General features: G+C 40.8%; 1 protein-coding gene across 7 annotated transcripts; it reads left to right on the top strand.

The window, feature by feature from the left end:
* The first annotated feature begins 7,885 nt into the window (after positions 1-7,885).
* Positions 7,886-15,685, top strand: ZNF165 (zinc finger protein 165). Of its 7 annotated transcripts, XM_068557040.1 has the most exons (5): positions 7,969-8,077; positions 8,311-8,450; positions 11,677-12,159; positions 12,504-12,642; positions 14,719-15,685. In XM_068557040.1, exons 3-5 carry the CDS (start codon positions 11,749-11,751, stop codon positions 15,624-15,626), a joined length of 1,458 nt encoding a protein of 485 aa, XP_068413141.1. In that variant the 5' UTR covers positions 7,969-8,077; positions 8,311-8,450; positions 11,677-11,748; the 3' UTR covers positions 15,627-15,685. The 7 variants fall into 7 exon arrangements, with proteins under 7 accessions (XP_068413144.1, XP_068413141.1, XP_068413145.1 ...); XM_068557043.1 differs by lacking the exons at positions 7,969-8,077; positions 8,311-8,450 and adding an exon at positions 7,886-7,942 and having other exon boundaries at positions 11,680-12,159; XM_068557044.1 differs by lacking the exon at positions 8,311-8,450 and having other exon boundaries at positions 11,680-12,159.
* The last annotated feature ends 6,824 nt before the right edge of the window (positions 15,686-22,509 follow it).

Raw genomic sequence — 22,509 nt, 5'->3', positions numbered from 1 at the left:
ATGTATATACAACACCCTGGAGTACAGCATCCCAAAACTTCTGGGTGTTACCCCCAAGCTCACACATTAGCTGAGGCTTTAAGAGGCCATTCCACTGTTACATTAGGCTGAGTGCTTTGCGGGAATGGAATATATGGCAAGACAAGTGAATCCTGACCATGTGCCGTTGTCTCACCTCCTTTGCCACAAAATGGGTCCTTTTATCTCAGGCATCATTGATAGATCAAGCATTTGTAAGCCCAAGGATGGTATTGCTGACAGAGTGCTGAAGGCAGGGAAGATAAATCCTATATTTAGAGAGTAAGTCAACCCATGCCAGAAAAGTTTATTTGTTATTGATGTAATGTTTGATATTTGTTCTTTCAGGGCCTCTTGGGAGAGAGATGTGTTACAACCTGGAACACATCCTGGAAGGATTCCTGGAAGCCTGTTAACAACTTCCAGATCTTTTAATTCCCTGAATCTCCTAGATAATTGTCTGCCAGGTACCTTATCCCCAGGATTGCAACTGGGAAACCCACAAGGGGGATGAAGTAACTATTACTGAAGTTGAGGGAGCTTGTCAAGACTGGGTTCCAAGAAGCTACAAAGAAGCTGTAAATTTCAATGTAGGGAAGTTCTGTGGTTACTCCAGTTCTCACTGCGTCAGATATACCCTCCCTAAGAACCATCCCATCCCTCATCCTTGTACATCCTGGGGGAAAGCCTACATTCTCTCTTTTTTACTTTTCCCACCACCATTGAGGGAGACTTGGAAGCTAAGGTCTTTTCCCAGAAGGTTCCTGATATAAGCATATGGTAAGTGCAATGGGAAGTGAGTAGGTCTGAGAAAAAAGGAGAAAGCATGTCTTTACTTAGATAAGCAAAACAAGTTCAGTTGAGTTCTACTCAAGGTCACCAGGCATTATCTAACATATAGTAGGTGTCTAATAACCATTTATGGAATGAATGAATGGATTAATTAATCAGAGCCTGCCCAGTGAAGGTATGAAATCCTAGACGCAATAGTGGCTTAGTGAAAAATGAGCTAGATTTCAAATCAAGAAATCTTAATTCAGATCCTGGCTCTGCTAAAACTGTGTCTATATAATGAGGATATGTGCCCTATATTATAGAGTTGTTATGAGAATTAACAAACTATGAAAACATTTACCATGTTATAGAGTACTTGATAGTGGTAAGTCTTGTCTTTACATTTTTTTTTTATCTTGGTGAAAATTTGATAATTTCTACACTGCTTTAGAATTTATTCAGCTGATTTCATGTACTTTTCATTGTTTTATCATGTTTCCAAGAGTGAAAACACTTTGTCCTATGGAAAATTGAGGGGGAGGGATAATGTCTTTACTGTTATCACCAGTGCCACCACCCTCGTGCACTGACAAAATCAATAAATGTTTATGATTATGCATCCAAAGTATCTTCACATGGATATAACTCCTTTATGTCTCCTGTAGATTTTATTTATTTATTTATTTATTTATTTATTTATTTATTTTTGGCTGCTTTGGTTCTTTGTTGCTGCGAACGGGCTTTCTCTAGTTGTGGCGAGCGGGGGCTACTCTTTGTTATGGCGCACGGGCTTCTCATTGAGGTGGCTTCTCTTGTTGCAGAGCATGGGCTCTAGGCGCAGGGGCTTCAGTAGTTGTGACTCGCGGGCTCTAGCGCACAGGCTCAGTAGTTGTGGCACACGGGCTTAGTTGCTCCGCGGCATGTGCGATCTTCCCAGACCAGGGCTCAAACCCGTGTCCCCTGCATTGGCAGGCGGATTCTCAACCACTGTGCCACCAGGGAAGCCCCATCCTACAGATTATTGAAAAGCTCATTCTGCTCCCTCCGGAGTATTTATTTCCTGGACTATTTCCTTTGTTTCTCTGTAAATGAATGTTTCAATACTCAGATTAGTTCTTTTTTTTTTAATTTTTATTGGAGTATAGTTACTTTACAATGTTGTGTTACTTTCTGCTGTGCAGCAAAGTGAATCAGTTATACATATACATATATCCACTCTTTTTCAGATTTCCTTCCCGTTTAGGACACCACAGAGCATTAAGTAGAGTTCCCTGTGCTATAGAGTAGGTTCTCATTAGTTATCTATTTTATACATAGTAGTGTATATATGTCAATCTCAATCTCCCAATTCACCAGATCAGTTTTTTGTTGTTGTTGTTGTTTTGTGTTTTTTTTTTTACCAGATTAGTTTTTTAACAGAATCCTACAAACAGCTTAGGATAACAGGCTTGGGTGAATAATGAAAGAATACTAGGGGAAAAAAAAGTACCTGCCATTGAAATGCCAATGAGTATGAATTAGGCCAATGGGTATGAATTTGACCCAAACTATGAACAAAAATGAAGTAACAAGTGTCTTCAGAACAGAATTTAGGCAGAATCCAGAAGGTCAAGCCTGCAAAGGTGGAAGGGAAAATAAATAGGGGGAAATCCCTTTAGTTTGTCAAAGCCATTAAGAAATGAGTCTGGGGATTCCCTGGTGGCGCAGTGGCTGAGAATCTGCCTGCCAATGCAGGGAACACGAGTTCGAGCCCTGGTCTGGGAAGATCCCATATGCCGCGGAGCAACTGGGCCCGTGAGCCACAGCTACTGAGCCTGCGCGTGTGGAGCCTGTGCTCCGCAACAAGAGACGCCACTATAGTGAGAGGCCCGCGCACCGCGATGAAGAGTGGCCCCCGCTCGCCACAACTAGAGAAAGCCCTCGCACAGAAACGAAGACCCAGCACAGCCACAAAAAAAAAAAAAATTAATTAATTTAAAAAAAAGAAAAGAAAAAGAGTCTGAGTTGAAGAAGATCACTGTATGACTCTCTACCTTCTTCATCTACTTTATTCTTCCCTCTCTGCAGGCAGGTTTCCTCTATTATTCAGTCCACACAGCATGAAGTGGCAATAGCTCAAATTCTAAATTTTCTTATCTCCTCGGTCCAAGAACTAACCCTACTTCACCTGGCCATTCCCCACCATCCCCCAAAGATCCCTGACTTTAATGGAAGAAGAGAAAAGATTACAGGGGCCATTTTCTCTTGGAGATTTCTCTTTAAGCAGACGTAAAGGATCTACACACTAGAAACAGCTACTGTCAAGGTAGAGAGGCATTCTACAATTTATGTGCAAAGTGGTGAAAGTCAATGGCACTTTGGACTCCAGAGAACTCAGGACTACGTTAGCATTAGTCACATTAGCACCTGTGAGAGCATCAGTGCCATGACATTGCATCATTTTTGTCAAAGCAGGCACTGGCAGAACAGTAGCGATGAGCAACTTAGATCAGAAAAGGAAGAAAATAGAGGGTTCCCTCCACCAGGGAGAGGACAAAGAGCTCATGTGAGAAATTCCTGGGGACTCTAAGTAGAAATGATGGCAAATGATAAACGCCTAGATTTCTGTTGTGCCAGTGCAAGACGTGGAGGTGGGGAAAAGTACAGCAAGAAGAAACCTCCCAGAAAGGACTTTTTAATAATTTTCTTCTTTCTGCTTCTTGCAAAGCTCAGAGCCCACCCTCCCCTCCATCTATGTCCACTTGATATTCCATGGTGAAATCTCGTAGTCTCCACAGATGTTAGAGAACACTTTTTCAGCTAACATTTTTGAATGCCCCCTATGTGGCAGGAGCAATACCGAGTGATATGATACAACTCTCACCTGTGTTTCCTGAAACTATATCAGCCCATAGGCCCAAGAGTGGTAATAAACAGCAGGCTGTTATTTTATCTACTATTACAATCCCTGCGGTCTGTGGAAAATGGCTTTAATTATTTCTGGCAATTCCCAGAAAGTTCTCACAAGAGCTCTGTGTTCTCTGGAACCCAAAGTGCCAATGCCTCTCTCCACTTTGCCTATATGTGTGTAGAATACCTCTCTCTTCCATTCAGTTTCGTTATTCAATCATTGAAAAAATAGTCCAGGGAAATTTCCTAGTGGTCCAGTGGTTAGGCCTCTGCGCTCTCACTGCTGAGGATCCGGGTTCATTCCTGATCCAGGAACTAAGATCCCACATGCCTCGTGGCATGGCCAAAAATAAATAAATAAATAAATAAATAAATAAATAATCTTCTAAAATTTTTTTAAAAAAAGAAAAAATAGTCCAACAGAGTTCCTCCATTTTCTTTAGTTTAGGTAACCACATTGTCATGCAGGAAAAACAGCAGAGAATAAAATTGCTATGTAATGAAAGGTTCAAACTATAACTACAATGTGAGGTAAGAAAAAAGAAGATATTGGTAAAGGCTTAAGAGGTCAAGTAAAACTTCAGGGAAAAGACAACACTTTAATCTGGGTCTTGACCACAGATGAGTTTTACAAAAGAATGATGAAAATATTCAAAATATATGAGGAAGAAGTGTAGGTAAGGAGGACCATGGTATGTATGAGTAAATGTATTGAATAAATTAATCTTAATTAAGGGTCCATATTAGGCATTGGTGAGAATGAGGGATGGATTATTTCTTCTCACCCCAATGTTTTATTCATGCTTTATGTCCATATTGTATGCATTTCCTATGATCTGTCTTTATTCCCTTGTGTAAAAAGCAGGATTTATATCTGTTGTCTATGTATATATATATGTATATATCTTCATGGTGGTCTACAAAAAATTACCTGGGAGGCTATTAATTATCATTTTAAATTTTTAAAATCTGTGTGGTTATTTACTCTGGGACATGTATAAAGTAGCCTATATGAGAAGTAGACCCCACCAGCAATAGAAAGCATGTGCCCTTGTGATTTTTGATTTGGAAATCATATCTGATTTAACAGATTGTTTTCCGTGTCCACAATGTCCCCCAGAGCCCTACAAAGTGCATTTTTCCATATGCCATATGTCTCATATTTTAAGTCATACCATCTGAAATATCTCTTCAAAGCTGGTTTTTAAAAATGCTCAATCATTTTTATATGATGTGATACCTGAGAGAGAAATAAAGATAAAAAGATAGAAATGAGATAAAGATAGAGGTTTTTAAAAAGATATCCTGCTATAAATATGTATTTATTTGTTTATTTATGATTAGAAGACCTTCTACAAATTATCCTTGTGGTTTTTATCTTCTCTGATGAGAAAGAGATCAGAAAAATTTGTTGGAGCATGTAAGGACCAATGTAAATAACACTAGGTGCAAAGACAGAAGCAACAGCAAAAATGAACCAATCAGTTCCCAATTCCCTATCTCTTCAAAGATCTTTGTATGCACCAGATATCTTAGTTGCAAAGAAGAAATCAATTCTTCTTAATTAAGCAGAAATAAAGTTTACTGAAGGAGTATTGAGTAGTTCATAAAATTGCTGGAACGGTTGGAGAAGCAGACTCAGAGGCTCATAACCAGACCAGAGCCAAAACAACATACATAACCCTCCTATGAGTTGACCCAAATCACTGTCATTAAACACTGGATGTTACAGCTTGATCTGCTGATGCTTTATGCCATGGACACTAGATGCCTATGCTAGCCTACTGCCACTGCTGACCCAAGAACTGGCCATTTCTGCCACTGCTGTCACTACCAGAGAGATTTTTCCACTGCTTCTAGTTTTTGTATCACCTATCTTTGATCCAAGTTGCAGTGAGGCTGTATCTGATTGGTCAAATACAGACTATGTGCCCTTGCCCTAAGTACAAAAAAGGCTGAGAAAGAGAATATCTTCAATTTTTCCCTGTGCTGAACACCATGCTATGCCTCCCAGATCCCCTTTCAAGACTGACGGGCTTATTCTCCCAGTTGCTGGGAGTGTTGCCAGCTGGTAGCCCTTTCTGACAGCTCTCAGTGTCAGTCCTCTCCAGTAACTGCCCTCAACTGAAAAAGACCAGCTTGGTCCAAGGTAATGACCCCTCCCTAAGGGCAAGCTGCATCCAAGGGACTGGTCTCTTGAGGTGGTATAAAGACCTTACCCCTCCACCCAAATCAGGACAACTCTAAAGGACCATCTTTGTTCCATGGGAACAGTAGAGACTTTTGTTGTGACTGCATCACAGCCCAACTTCTTCTGCCCAATGCTACGGCCTTCAATCCCTCACAGGTGTTAATCCCCAAATCACTACCTATAAACTTCCTGCATGCTAATCTGTCTTTCATAGTATGCTTCTCTTGGAAGCCAACTTGTGACACCAACTATAATGAAATAGTTAAGTAAGCATTCTCTGAATATAATTCAATATAACTAAAAATTAATGACATTCAGAAACAGAAAACATATTCCTTCATTTGAAATCTTTTTAATTCTCTCAGCTATTGATTCAAAGAGACAATATAAATATTTGAGAATATCTAAAAAATTGTGATAATCAAAACACTACACCTGATAAAGTCTGGGAACAACTACAGCAGTGTGCAAAGAAAAATTTTTAGCCATAAACATTTAAATGAAACATAGATATACTTCAAGAATCCAGTTGAAAAGAGACAACAAAATAAATAAACTGAGGGACTGCAGCAGAAATTGAGGTAAAAGCAGAAATCAGTGAATCAGAAAACAGAAAAATAAAACTTTAAAAAATAAGTCCAAGAGTTGTATATTTTAAAAACGATTAGTAAAATTGAGAAACTACTATCTAAACTAAGTAACAAAAAGAGAAGAGAGGGCTTCCCTGGTGGCACAGTGGTTAAGAATCCGCCTGCCAATGCAGGGAACATGGGTTCGAGCCCTGGTCTGGAGCAACTAAGCCCATGTGCCACAACTACTGAGCCTGTGCTCTAGAGCCTGCCAGCCACAACTACTGAGCCCACGTGCCACAATTACTGAAGCCCACGCGCCTAGAGCCCGCGCTCCGCAACAAGAGAAGCCACCGCAATGAGAAGCCCACGCACAGCAACAAAAAGAGTAGCCCCCGCTCGCCGCAACTAGAAAAAGCCTGCGCAAAGCAACAAAGACCCAATGTAGCCAAAAATAAATTTAAAAAAAAGAGAGAGAGAGGAGAGAGCAAACATACAACACAAGATGATGGTAGAAGTTCCACATGAGGGAAAAATGATATTCTGATTTAAAAAAACAAAAACAATATCACTCTGGCTGCTGTATTGAGAATGGGCTGTGGGGGAGACAGGCAGAAGCAGAGGGCTCACTTAAGAGTTTACTGCCATAATCCAAAAAGAGATGATGGTGTTACCAACCCATCTTAGGAGAAAGGATGAACACAATGATATATTCACAAATGGAATACTATACAGTAATGAAAATTAATTTTAACTCAACAATATGGGTATATCTTAACATATTGAGTGAAAAGAAGCAAATTCAGATTACCTATGAAATGATGCCTTTTAGACAAAAAACAACTAAAATTAAAAGCCTGTATTGTTTGGCCATGAGTATGTATCAAACAGAACTATCTTTTCAATAAGTAAGGGAACACAAAATACGGAGGGAGACAAGAGAAAGAGTTGTAGTAAAGGTTAGGTTATTGTCAATGTTCTAGTTCTTATAGATTTGGTAATGGATTAAAGAATGTTCACAATTTAGGGTAACGCAAAGTCTTAAGCCAGGCGTTATGATCAATCCCATTTTGCATATCTGCGGTCCACCCGGGTTGGGGGAGAAACCAAGGATTTGGGAAAAGTTTCCCATCAGTCCAAAGGTGAAGTTTGAGCCGCGTCCCTGCTGCGTGGGCTTCCAGTTCACGGGCCCATACTGAAATGGGATGAAGTCCAGGATGAGGCCCGCATGGGAGCTGTAGAGGCAAGCTTACTACTACAAAGAGAAGAAAAGACGCCTTCTCCTTCAAAGTCTGAGGACTTCAAAACCGTAGCGAAGACGCCTGGGAAATGGAGTCCCAGCTCCTGAGGAGGTCCGAAGGCTTCTGGGAAGCGCAGTCCAAAGCCGGCCCGTCTCCTTCTGCGCAGCCTCAAAAGTCTCTGTGGAAGGACGCCTTGGGGGGGTATTGCAGCTCCGTCCTTCCACCGGAAGTGTCCGATCGGAACCAGCCCTGTGGGAGAGGTGAGTCCGGCTCTGGGGCCTCAGATGTCCGGCCCTTTGTCCCCTTTAAACACCCAGTCCCTATCATGTTCCCTTCGGGATTGCAGCAGCCCTGTGGCGCTCTGGACCGGAACCTCAGAGGAATCCCGAGGAAAGGTGGAACTAGGTTTGGCGTTGGGAGAGCGTTCGCGCCCTCCTATTTCGGGAAAGGATAGGGGTTTCCATAGTTACCCCCGCCGCGCGTGACGTCATCGTTGAGGGCTAAGAGGGCGTGGTTTGGGGGGTGGGCCTCGGGCATTCCTGCTTGCGGAGATTATAGGGTCACTGGTAAGAGGAGAGGCCTGACCCAGTCAGGCAAGGCGAGGAAGGGTGGCATCTGTTTTGGATAGGCTGCGTTCTGCCAGAAGAAAACTGCCCCACGGTCCGCCGCTGACTTCTGCTTCTCATGGGAGGAGTAATCCGCCTTTTCGCAGGAAAAGTGGGGACAGCCCGGCATCCTCATGAAATTTACTCACGCAGTAAATATTTAGTGAGTGTTTCCTGTGTAGCGGGGAGGCCGCGAAACCAGTATTGAAACCAATATCTCGTTCAGAATGAGAGAGAAGACAGCAAATCAGGCAGTTGTAAGACTGGAAAGTGCCTCAATTTGAGAAACGCAAGGTGCTGTGAGAGCTGTGAATCCCCTGCTCTGTGACCTCTACTGGATTTCCCCTAACTGCCATCCCTCCGCCAACAAAACTCCCCCCCCCCACCCCCGTCCTCCTCCTACCCCAACATACACGCCCAGAACCTACCCATTCACCAGGAACCTACTCATCCAACAGGAAGCCTGCACTTTACCAAACTTCCACCTTTCCCAACGTAACTAATTACTCCCTACTGTCTGTTCTAATGGCATTCGTTTACATATCTGCTTAGGTATTTTTGTAACTCTGCTCCAACACAATGATTGTAAAGCACTAGATGCTCAATAAATGTATATTAGCTTGAGGTTAGTAAGACATTTGAAACCCAGCTTTAGGGGATATATATCAAATCCTTGAGAACTAGATGATTTTATCTAGAGTTGTGGACTGTTTTAAGTGGATGAGAAGTGATTAAACATCTGAAGACAGAACTTTCAGCTATGTGAGGAGATAACATATGTTGTAGAATCAGCTGCTTAGCATGATAATTTAAGTTTAAGCTAGGAATTGTGGATTCTGTAGGCCTACTTTACTGTTCATCTTCCTACACTAAATGAGATAATGCCCATAAATATTTAGGACACTACCTGGTAAACACTTAACACGTCTAGAAAACATAACAAGAAGTGAACTTAGGTCTCTATATCAAAAGAATGTCCCCATAAATTATGAAGGATTGAGACTGATATATATACCATAGCTCTAACCCCCCATTTTCCTCCTCTATCATTGCTAAATTTTGTTCGTACTTTCACCCCCTCAAACTCTGTTTTCCAAGGTTCAATCTGAGCCTGTGATCTTCATTTCATACTTTTGGAGAATTATCCTCAATATTTATCTTTAACTGCCCTTTCCATGGATCTTATCTAAATTTGTATTTCCATTCCTAACTCCTTTCCATTAAAATCTCTTAATATCTGTTGGAAATGTTTTTCTAAGTGGATGTCTCATCATCTAAAATACAGAATATCCAAAACACAAAGCAATTAGGAAACTCAAATTTCCTAATTTACATTTTTATCCAATAAATCAACAAATGTGGGAACTTAAGAATAAATATTAATAATGCATGGTCTTTAACCTCATGGAGCTCCAGTTAATTGATGGAAAAAAAAAAAGAAAAAAAACCCAGCCAAACAACTAAAAATAATACAGGTTGTTATGTGTTGTATCCACAGATGTTATGTGTTAGGAACTGTAGGAACTCAGAGTAGAGTTGGTGAATTCCTTATCAGAGGTAGTGCAATTCTTAGTCACTCCAATTACACCCTGCAGGCTGGTCTCACTATCAATCTGCTGTTCTTTCCCACTTCCTCAACTCTTTGTTCTCCCTTCCCTTTTGCCTTTCTGGATCTTTCTCATCCTTTATTGTCCAGTTTAAGCCCCACCACCTGTAGGAAATATTTGCACACATAAACACACATTCTTTCCTTACCTCAGAGCTATTAAGATATTCAGTGTCTCTACCATGCAATTTGTTTAGTACTTCGGCTTTCAACATTTATCAAACATTTTCAATGTGTGTCACATGAAACTTGTTTTGTTATTTAAATGTTTTGTATCCATGTGTGTTTTATGTCATTTCTTTCCAACTATTTTGCAAACTCCTTGCAAACTCAAATACTATTTTTTAAATTCCTTATATCTGTACATCAGAATAGAGAATATCTAGGCATATCCCATACTAACCAGGTCAGCATCTCCAGGGGCAGGGCCAAGGAATCTGTTTCTAACAAAGTTCCCACATGACAGTTAGACAGTGAGCTCAGCTCTGAATTCAGACTTTCTTGGAAACCACTGCCATATAACTTCTAGCCCAATGCTTTGCTGTGTTAAGATTCTTAATAACGTCCATGTCTGTGCAAGAATCAATAGTCAGCTTGGTGAAATGTTGAGTAGAAGGACATGAAAGATTGGTACTTGTATTTTGCTATTGTACTCTGGGGCTTCACCTCTAAATTCCTTTATTCAGTTTTTCAGTTCAGACACCAGAATGACCATTCCAAAGTGCTGATAAGACTTGAGGAACTCATATCTAACAAAAAGACTAACAAAATACCGATAATCAAGTCTTGGTGCTGGTTTATTATAATTTACTGGTGATATGATAGGCCTCAATGTCCAGGACATAGACAGAGCCATGAAACCAGAAAGGCAGAGAAGGAATTGTTGGGACAAAAGGAAACCTACCTGAGACTTTTGGGGAAGAAGCTAGTTACACTGACTGAAATTGTTAACCTCTGGCTGTCAAGAAAAGTTGCCCTATTTTATTATTTAAGAGATTTATAAGTAATCCTAGTTCCACATTCTGAATAGATAATTATAACATTCTAAGCTTGTATTTCCCACACACTTTTATGAGTATAGTAGCCTCTTTATGTTTCTATCTTTTCATATTGTGGTCCATCCTAGAAATAAACAATATATCTCCACAAACAGTATTTGTCAGGCCATTCTGCTCAGAAGCTTTTGTTGGCTCCCCAGTGCCTAAAAGATAAACTCTGAATTCATGAACTTGACATTTGAAGCTTTCTTCAATAGGGCCTTTGTCTCTATAATCTCCTTATACAAACCTACTGACATTTTGCTTTCCCACTTCTGTGTTCCTACCATTAACCAGTTGTTCAAGTTTGTAATTTCCTATTTCTTTCTCCCACATCCTAGTCAAATCCTATCCATTCATCAGAAGTTAGTTTTTTTAATTAAGCTTCTCCTGACCATTGTAACCTACTGTGCTCTTTTCCATCTCCAACTTTATGAAGCACTTCTGTCATTTTTCTCTTTTGATGGTTATTTTCTTTATGACTAATAAATAATTTAATTGCATGTGACAAGTTAACATTTAATATTGCCTTATATTTATATTGTCTTATATTTAATATTTGTAATTTAAATTATCTTATTTTTAAAATAAAATTTTAAGCTGCTTTTAGGTAGAAATTATGCAACAGTTGTATTCCACAAAACAGGTATTTCAGTGCTTTTAAGTGTATAATGAAGAATAACTATTTCTATGATGTGATATTTTGTCTTCCTAGACAGTAATAACAATTTTTTTTTATCCCTGAGGAGAGCTCTTTAAACTAAAAAAGGCCTTTCACAGAGCAGAAGTGGGATTCTGATCATACATTTTATCTCAAGATGACAACAGAATCAAAGAAAGCTGCAGCTCAGAACCTTCAAGAGCATGAAGGACTTCTGATAGTGAAGATTGAAGAGGAAGATTTTGTCTGGAAGCAGGACACTTGCTTACAGAGAAGTGATCCCCTCAGGCAGGAGCTCTGCCGGCAGCTGTTCAGGCAGTTCTGCTACCAGGATTCCCCAGGACCCCGCGAGGCACTGAGCCGGCTGCGAGAGCTCTGCTGTCAGTGGCTGAAGCCAGAAACCCACACCAAGGAGCAGATCCTGGAGCTACTGGTGCTAGAGCAGTTCCTGACCATCCTACCAGGGGATCTACAGGCTTGGGTGCATGAACATTACCCAGAGACTGGAGAGGAGGCAGTGACCATACTGGAAGATTTAGAGAGAGGCACTGATGAAGCAGTACTCCAGGTACAAAGGGGATGGGAGATCTAAGACCTCCAGGACGGGTGGAGTCCCACAAAGGGAGAAAACGGCCTGAGATTGATATCTAGTAAGCTTTGTAGGAACTCTTAGTTCAGTATGCAGTTATGTCTCCTTCCCTCTCTGTTTGGTACCATACTACCTTTTATAATTGAGTCAGACTTAGTTCTTCCTTCCCCAGTTTTATATTATTGAGTTGGCCAAAAAGTTTGTTCAATCCGAACGAAATTTTTGGCCACCCCAATACTACAGGAGGTTCTCTTTGGTTTTGGAAGATGTTTAATTCCAACAGGGATTCTCTCATAAACTCAAATGTACTTTGTTTTTCTCAGATTCCAGTCTGTGGACATGGACAAGAACTATTCAGGAGAAAAGTGGCACCTCCTGGACCACCACTTAGTGTCCAGTTCCAGCCAGTGAACACCAAGGTCCTTCATGGTTCTTCAGAACCCCAACTCCTACTGGACCATGGTAAGGGACAATACTGTCTGTGGTGAGCATCCCTGAAGAACTGGGACAGTGAACCTCCCTTCTCATATTAGTCTTTGTAACTGTAGATGGTCCTTTCCTTTATTACTTAATGAGAAATAGAGAACTTTTTTCTTGTGTGTCATTGGCCAACCAGAAAAAGAGAGAGAAAACTTTGTTTCTTATCCAAAATGTCTCCTTTTTTTCATGTGTTCTTTATCCATAATATTTCCAAAACATGAGATGTTTTCATGTTATGAGCAAGTTAAAGGAAAGAAAATGAATGAGTTGAGATGTCAGAGAATGAGAAAAGAAGCAAAAGGGAAAGAAACACATACACAGAAACAAAACATGTTCATAGAGAAGCACATACAATGATAGAGAAAAAGAGAGGCAAATATGTGATGATATACTCAGAAATAGAATATAATTCACAGATATGTAGAACAAGATCCATATTGTTGCCTTTTTTAATTTTAATCTTGGTTTTACAAAGCTCTTTTATGTTTTTATAGAAAGTTGGCCATACTTGCACTGACTACCTCCATAGAATCCTCATTGCTATTCGAAAACTCATTGTTTAAAAAGTTCATGGACTCAATATCACTTTAGGTGTATATGGTCCCAAAAATAAACCCAAGAGTAAATTACAGTAATTTTTTTTAATTACCCAAATTCTGCTTTCAAGTTTTCTCTGGACACATTTCCATTCACCCCACCTAAAATTGTAAATTTTCCCACCCTAAGACCAGCACTGCCTAACCCCCTTTACTGCCTAGCTTATTCTAGACAAAGGACACCCTATAACAAAGAGGGGCTGCTTGATTCCAGCATAATATAGAGTCATGAGCACAGTATATGGTTGATGAGCTAGAAGGTAGGAATTTTGAGGACTAGATCATAGTCCTGGAAACCAGTCTGAAGAGCTCAGGTGTGTTGTAGAAGAGATTAAGGGTTTCTGAGTAGGGTGTAAGAGGATGACAGGGTTTTTTTGTTGTTGTTGTTGTTTTATTTTTGGCTGCATTGGGTGTTTGTTGCTGCACGCGGGCTTTCTCTAGTTGCAGCGAGCTGGTGCTACTTTTCGTTGCGGTGCACGGGCTTCTCATTGCGGTGTCTTCTCGTGCTGCGGAGCATGGGCTCTAGGTGCGTGGGCTTCAGTAGCTGTGGCACATGGGCTCAGTAGTTGTGGCTCGTGGACTCTAGAGCACAGGCTCAGTAGTTGTGGTGCACGGGCTTAGTTGCTCTGGGGCATGTGGGATCTTCCAGGACCAGGGCTGGAACCCATGTCCCCTGCATTGGCAGGTGGATTCTTAACCACTGCACCACTAGGGAAGTCCCAGGATGACAGGGTTTAATGACAATTAGTCTGGTAAGGGTATTTAGGATGACTGGGAAGAAGAATAGCTCAGAGTCAGAACAACAAGGAGGCTGTTACAGTTATCTAAACAGGAAGCGGTGAGGTTCTATAGTAACAGAAATGTAAAGAAAGGGAGGTATATAGGGGACATTTAGCAGAAATGACAGAATTTGATTATCCATGAATGATGAAGAAGAAATGGAAGGGTGGATTGGATGGATAGATGGATGGAGGTTTTTCCCACCACATACATACCTCAGAGTCATTATAACTTTACTTTTCTCAATGCATCTATGTCCTCATCTGCTTTCTTTGAGATGGTGCCTCCCTTTCATCCTCTAAGCCTAACACTAGAAATATCATAGACCCAAAGTTCCTCAAGAGCCCTCTCAGTCACATTGCATGGTTCTTTCTCCTTACTTTGTTCCCCACCCCCATTCTTGCTGGTGGTGATCCTCTTCCTAATCTTTTCTGTTGTATCTGCTCATCCTCGGATGTCTGTTTCCTCTCTCTGCCAACCACTGCATAAATTACTTGCTTTTACCAATTTTTCTTTCTTTTGTATCCTCATCCATCAGTCCTCTCATTCCAAAGGCCACACATTTTTAGAGTGGCCAAATGAAGTACCAATAGGTAACCATCTTGTGTGTACCTCAAAGTTTTATTTTCTATCAGCTCAGCAAACAGGTATTTACCCCTTTATTTTTTCATCATTATTTTAGATAATGAGAGTGAAAACAGTGGATCCATGCCAAAGCTGGAAATTTATGAGAGAATGGAATCGCAGAGAATTATATCAGGAAGAATTTCAGGATTTGTATCAGAAGGATCTGCTGAGCCTCAAGACATCTGTAAGTCTACAGGCAGGATAAAGAGACAACAGGAAAAAGAATCAGGGGAGTCTCAGAAACCATCATCTGCTCAGGATGGAGGTTTTAGTAAAATCCTCACCCACAAAAATACACTTACAGGTGAAATAATAAGCCATGATTGTTGTGAGAGAAGCCTAAATCTGAACTCAAATGAATTTTCACACCAGAAATCTTGTAAACACAGTACCTATGACCAAAGTTTCAAATGGAATTCAGATTTTATTAAGCATCAAAGAATTTATGCTGGAGAAAAAATTCACCAATATGGAAAATCTCTCAAGAGCCCAAACCTTATTAAACATGCAGCAATTTTCAGTGGAGAGAAAACCCATCAGTGTAATGAATGTGGGAAAGCTTTCAGACACAGCTCAAAGCTTATTAGGCATCAGAGAATCCACACTGGGGAGAGACCTTATGAATGTAATGAGTGTGGGAAAGGCTTTGGGGGGAGCTCAGATCTTATTAGACACCAGAGGATTCACACTGGGGAAAGACCCTTTGAATGCAAAGAATGTGGGAGAGCATTCAGCCTGAACTCACATCTTATCCTGCATCAGAGAATTCACACCAGAGAGAAACCCTATGAATGTAGTGAATGTGGGAAAACCTTCAGAGTGAGCTCACACCTTATTCGACACCTGAGAATCCACACTGGAGAGAAACCCTATGAATGCAGTGAGTGTGGGAGAGCCTTCAGTCAGAGCTCACACCTTAGTCAACATCAGAGAATTCACAAGAGGGAAAACCTATTAATGTAAAGAACTTAAATTCATAAGGAAATAGCAAAACGTGAAAAACATTGAATAAAAAATAAATACTGGGTGAGATGAATGACTGTAAGACCAGTGTCTCTTTATTCTCTCTCTCATTCTCAGTTTTCTGTTCTGCATATGATCTTCACCTGTATGTGTCTGCTTTCTGTGAGACGGTGTTCTCCCTCTCATTCTCAGTTTTCTGTTCTGCATATAATCTTCACCTCTATGTGTCTGCTTTCTGTGAGACAGTGGATGTACCTCTTCCGTTGACCACTAAAATCAAACCAAAATAGCAGAATTTGGGGGAGGCTAATAAATGGGTCAGTCTATGGCAATGAAAATAGAAAAAGAGGATGCTCTTGGGAAATAACCATGATTACAGTGTGGGGGGAAGAAGATTCAGGTAAAGAGACTGATCATCAACTCTAGTTAATGATTCTCCACAAGAGGAGGTAGGCTAAGCCCAGGAGTGGAATAGCTTGAGCAAGGTACTGCAGAACAGTTCTTTTGGAAGATTCCTTTAAAGAATGAAGACATAGCACAACTAAGTTAGACAGTCGTGTCAAACAAGAGGACATATACAGTGGTGGCATTCCAATATGTAAGCCAAAATCTGTGTCCAGAGGTCATACCAGGAAGTGAACAACCGGAAGAGCACTTAAAGCAAGAGGCCATAATCCAGAGGTTCAAATAAGACAGGAGGAGAATAGAAGCAAATTAGGCAAGAGCTAGGGTTAGAGGTAAGGAAAGGTGTTCAAATTGAACTAAACCTTAGAATTTGGAGGAGATACACAGTAGTATAACTGGGATTTTACTGCCACGTATGCTGTGGGGTTTTTGGCACCTTCCTGGGGTAGGTGGATAGAGAGTGTAGTTCTGGGGAGCTCTCTTGACAGAAATAGGGTTCTCTGGCTACTGACAATTGTGGAAGAGGGCTGAAGCAATTAGTACTAAAAATATAGGTCCTGAAACTTTATTTCATTGCTGCTGGCTGCTATTCTCTCCAGAAAAGACCTAGAGGAGAGTGTAGAAAGGGTAGGTATCTGAGAGAAGAGTGGAGAGGAATCTGCAACAAGTTGGAACTCTACCAATGATTTCAGTATATAAAGGTGAATCCTGCTCTACTTGTTTTACCTTTTAGATGAAGCACATTTGAACTAATACGAGAAATAAAAACATATTTAAGGCCTAAATATTCTATAGTATATAATGCTTTTATATGAAAACTCTCTGGTTAGAAACAGAACTTCCATATGAGAAGTATAATCTAATGAACAAAATTTTCCACTAAGAGGCTTTATAAAAAAAAGTCTTAGCATTTATTTTTCAATGCCCTTGAACTAGAAATGTCCTGATAGTATCTAAATAACCCAATATTTGTTTTAAGGTAATGTTGAACCCATAGTTTCTTTTTACAGGCACTGTGCTGATAAAACCTGTCTCATGATTGTACAAGTGCTGTTATTTTTACCATTTTATTTTATTTTATTTCCCATTTTATAGTTGAGAAAACTGAGCTGTAAAGTGTCTGGCACAAGAACATATAGTAAATGGTAGAAACGGGATATAAACACACATACTATTCCAGTGCCCTAGTTCTTAACCTTAACCTTGACTATGTCACTGACAGTATGACAACGGGATATAAAATTAGAGAAGACAGTACTGGGGAATTCCCTGGTGGTCCAGTGGTTAGGACTTGGCGTTTTCACTGCGGGGGGGCCGGGATTCAATCCCTGGTCCGGGAACCAAGATCCCGCAAGGCGCGCGGCACAGCAACACGATTTTAAAGTTAGGGGGAAGGGGTTTGTATATCACCCTTTTAGAACACTAATTGACCATACGTTTCAAAATCAAGGCGGCAGCAGGGACCTGGTAGGCTAGGCGGCGACTTTGCCCTGGAGGCCCCGAGAGACTACCACGAAGACTACCACCCGCCTGGTTAGCAGGCATTCGGGCTTGTGTGGCCCGGGGGCTGTTGCCCAGGGTTTAACTTCCCTCAGGGCTGCTGTTGAGATTCAGGAACAGGATTCCAGAGGTGAAGGCGGCAGCTACAGGAAGGGGCTGCGACTTAGATCGCCCTCCCTCACACCACACCACACACATGCACACCCACACACCTGTCTGTTTATGTTGCTAGTGAACGTCTGCACACCATTTGATCATTTACTAATCATGATCAGAAGTCTTATCTGTAGATTTATTTCTAGTGGAAAACACCAGCGTGCTCGGTTTGGTATTTTTGATTTCATCCCTTTGTGGCCAAGCTTCACATTGTTTCCAAATTATAAATTGTATTGTTTGTCTTGCCAAGTTTGTGCTTTCTGTCACATGTGACAAAATTCACCAGCATTGTCAGTTTTCCTTTTGAATTAATATTTTAGTGGTTCATTCAATGAGTTTCAAAATGACTAGACTTCTTTAACCTCAGTTAAAGATTTCAGTAAACTTTGGCATTTCTCTACGTTAGTAATGATTTATTTTGCCTTAGGAATGACCCCGACAAATCAGCCCCAAGGACAATCCCCTTGAAGCAGAGACTGCCATATACCCCCAACCCCTGGAGTAAGAGTTTACTCAAACTGTCATAGGCCATATTGGCTGCAGCCTTGGCTATTAAATATCAAAGGGAACAGAACAGTCTCCTGACAGTAAAAGAGGAGGACAACACGACTGTGGGAGCAAGGTTGCAAAGCTTCAGTCTCTATTCACCCTGACTAGATATATTAGTCTCCGTGTTTCTACGTCCTCTTGAGGATGGAATAAGACTGTGCACATTCTTTGTCTATTGTACGCCCTGAGAACTGTTCCCTAAGATGTCTTTCTAAGGTATTAACTCTGGTTCATTCATTGAGTCTTTCACACCCCAACCATATCTTGTTTCCAGGCTGTAGCCAGTGCCTGTGGAATGGGAGTGCATTCCGAATTTCCTCATCAAGAGACACAGGAGCCACCAACTATTCCTTTCCAGACTATGAAAAAGACAGCTTAAATGGGAATATCCAGAATTCCAGGCCATTCTTGAGCAAGGTGAACATCAGAATCCATCTTGAGAAGAAGGGAGTGGTTGAAAGTTCTGCCAGTTATCCAGATTGAACAGCATCAGGAACACTTTAGACATAAGAAACACCATGCTGAATCAGACTGAACATCCATCCTCTCAAGTATTGCATTCCAGCTTGGGTTGCATCAACAAAAGACATGATGCAGAATAACACAGTGCTGTCCTCCCTGTTATCAGCATCAGCAGGAAGCTATGCACCAGCTTTCCTAACTTCATTTAAAAACCTATTCCTGACTGATCTCATAAAATAAAAATTATCTTTATTTAAACCTATTTGTATTTTCATCATGTGTAATTTCATAGTCTAACCTCTACTGTACATTTAGTGCTTGCTCTGTAAAGTAAACTTACTCTTTTGTCTTAAAATTTTTGTACCCTCTTTCCTATTCCCTTATAATAGAAGCCAGATCATCTACCTGATCTTTCAGACTCACCTAAGCCTTGTTTGTTTGGGTTTTTTCCTTTAGTCCCTGTAGTCTTAAACGGTCAGAAATGATTCTAAAATATCTCCTAGATCTGTCCTCTTCAGTATTACCTCCTCAACTGAAGAAGGGCCCTTCTTCAATTTACCAGTTACCTGGAAGTCCTGCCATTTACAACAATATGGATGGACCTTGAGGGCATTATGCTAAGCGAGGTATATCAGACAGAGAAAGAAAAACACTGCATGATATCATTTATAATTGGAATCTAAAAAAACTGAACTCATAGAAACAGAGTAGAATGGTTGTTACCAGGGGCTGCAGGTGGGGGAACTGGGGAGATGTTTGTCAGAGGGTACAAACTTGTAGTTAGAAGGTGAATAAGTTCTAGGGATCTAATGCACAGCATTGTGATTATAGTTAGCAATACTGTATTATATATATACCTGAAAGTTGCTAAGAGGCTAGATCTTAAATGTGCTCATCACAAAAAAAGATGAGATAATCATGTGAAGTGATGGAGGTATTAGCTAACACTAAGGTAGTAATCACATTGCAATATATGTGTATCAAATCCTAATGTATACCTTAAACTCACACAATGTTGTCAATTATATCTGAATTTTTTAAAAAGACAAACACAAAAGTATTTTTTTAATGTCAGTATCTTGAAATGGATTCATTCTGACATGAAACATGTTTTCCCAAATCCCACTATTCATATGTCATGATTATTAGCTTTTAGATTAATAATAAATAAATGAAATTTTATTTTATTTATTTTTTGGCTGTGCCATGCAGCTTGTGGGATCCTAGTTCCCCTACCAGGGATCAAACCCAAGCCACTGCAGTGAAAGTGCTGAGTCCTAACCACTGGACTGCCAGGGAATTCCCATAAATGAAATTTTAAATTCATGCTATACCAAAAAATGGGATTTAAAAATGACTCTTCCTTTATTCTTTTCATTTTAAACCAAAATTTCTCAGTGTCAAACGTAACTTCTTCTTATAGACCCAAGTTTTGTTTTGTTTCCTGAAATTTAAAAAAGTCTTAAAATATTAGAGCCCATCTTTCCCATCTGAAGGCACTGCTCTTCCATATTTTTTAAAGAACGAATATTTGGTTGGAAAGACAGCAACGTTTATGTCTTCTGAATGTGAAATTTTTATAAAAGCATAATAACAAATGCTCTGCAATATATACCTTAGGAAAAAATTTTGGTTTATATTCTGGAAACACAATTGTAACCTGTTTCTTAAGTGATATTTGTAAGGTTTTTTTTTTTTTTTTTAATATTTATTTATTTATTTGGATGTGCCGGGTCTTAGTTGCGGCCCGCGGGATCTTCGTTGTCACATGTGGGATCTTTAGTTGTGGCATGTGGGATCTGGTTCCCTGACCAGGGATGGAACCCGGGCCCCCTGCACTGGGAGCACAGAGTCTTAACCACTGGACCACTAGGGAGGTCCCTGTAAGCTTTTAATATGTATTTTATTTTTGTTTATTTCTTTATTTAATATGTCATACTTTTTCTGTTCGTCCATTTTGCTTTGGCAGAGACAATACTCACCTGTACTACAACATTCTTAGACCAGCACAGGAATGCCTGTATTCAAGATGCCTTTCACATGATACCTTCTTTTATCCTCATAATATCCTTACTCACCACAATTACAAGGGTTTTTTCTCCAGTATGGTTTCTCCTGTGCTTGATAAGATTTGAATTCCAGCTGAAATTTTTCCCACATTTATCACCTGTTTGTTTGAAGGTTTCTCCACAGTTGCCTCCCTTGTAAGGTTCCCCACTGAGTCTGCTAGATGTGTAGTGCTAGCTTCAAATATGTGTGACTTATGCAGTCACACAATGCCTTAGCACTCACAAGTGTCCTGCTTTCAGAAGGTCAAGAGCTTGGTTTAATGCCCTGTTGTCACAGTCTTGAAATTCTTAACTTTATCGTTCAAACTGTGTTTTGTAAGTGAAGTAAAGTAGGACAATAGAGCATGTGCCTGAGCAGAGGATATGCCCCCATTCACGTGTAGCATTTGTAATCCCTCATGAGCACAAAATTCCAGTGGACCCACAATTCATGAAGAGTTCAGCATGATGCAAAGTGAGTATGAAGTGGAGCGGAATAGGCTACCCAAAAATGTGCCACTTTGGAATGTGGATTATTTTGAGTTGAAAACTATCAAGACCCAGCAGATTCAGGAAAACTTTTACCTCTCCCTTAACTACCGGAAATAATTTAGACTGGGGACCTGTGCTGGAAAACGAGCTATTAACAGAGATAACTTTTTTCATCTAAAAGACCTATCTGCATGGCAGGGCAAACATCTAATTACCAAACATCTGCTCTTCTTATCATCCTGTTAATTACCCTCCTCCCCTTTGAAGCCCCAGACCCCTATCCCATTCATCAGCTCAGGATGGCATGTAAGCCTCTCTTATCTTCAGGGCTCCTAGACATAAAAAATTAAATTTGTTTTTCTTCTGATAATCTGTTTTATGTCAATTTAATTATAAGACCAACCAAAGAACCTAGAAAGGTAGAAGGAAAATTTTTCTTCCCCAACACCTGCTTCCCACTCCACTTACCAACTTAAAAAGCCTACAGAGTAGAAGCGTTCTTTACAAGCTACAGACCATCAGTTGTTAAATTTTTCCAGAAGACTCTATTCTCTACCTGGGGTTCTAATTTTCTTAAAGAAAACTTTTATGGTGTCCGAGCCCTGCAGCAGTCTCACTTGTTCATGTCAATACACACGATAAGCCTGGAAATTGTCATTTTAACTTGAGCAGTGGTGGTCTGTCTCACTGCGGCCACGCTGCAGGGATCCCAGGACAGGTCTTGGTCACACATGCGTGGGGTGCATCCTGTCCCTGGGCTGTGCAAACTTGGGCAGGTCACTTAAGCTTTTTGCGTGTTTCCGGGTTGTAAGTAGAACACACAGCACCGCACCCATCATAGCGTGCCTTAAGCCTCCTCCTTTCCCTTCCTCTCCTTGTGGGTCATTTATGATCCAGACGGAGCGACTGTACTGATGGGAACACTGCGGACACATGCTGGTTGCGCGATGTGCCTGCCTGGTAAATACATTCAGGTTGACGGAGGTCGTGACGGAGTGAGGGATGCTGTCCAGGGAGGCAGGGATGGGGAGAGGACTCGGGGTCGGGGAACTGGAATTAGAGAAGTGATGCTCGGAGGGCAAGCGCGCCTAGGAAGGTCCCCGCCCGCTGCCCCGCGCCGGGGAGGGCGGAGGGACTCAACGACGCGGAGCTGGCGCTCGGACCCTCTTTTTAAGATGAGGCGAGTTACAAATCAAAACCCCATAGGCCTAGGCGTCCTGATGTGCAGACCTCGCTGCAGGCACGGGGCGCTCGGCCAAGCCAAACGGCTC

Source organism: Eschrichtius robustus, chromosome 12 (assembly GCF_028021215.1).
Source record: "Eschrichtius robustus isolate mEscRob2 chromosome 12, mEscRob2.pri, whole genome shotgun sequence".
NCBI classification, from domain to species: domain Eukaryota; kingdom Metazoa; phylum Chordata; class Mammalia; order Artiodactyla; family Eschrichtiidae; genus Eschrichtius; species Eschrichtius robustus.
The sequence above is the reverse complement of the archived record's forward strand: the minus strand, read 5'-3'. Positions and strand labels throughout refer to the sequence as shown.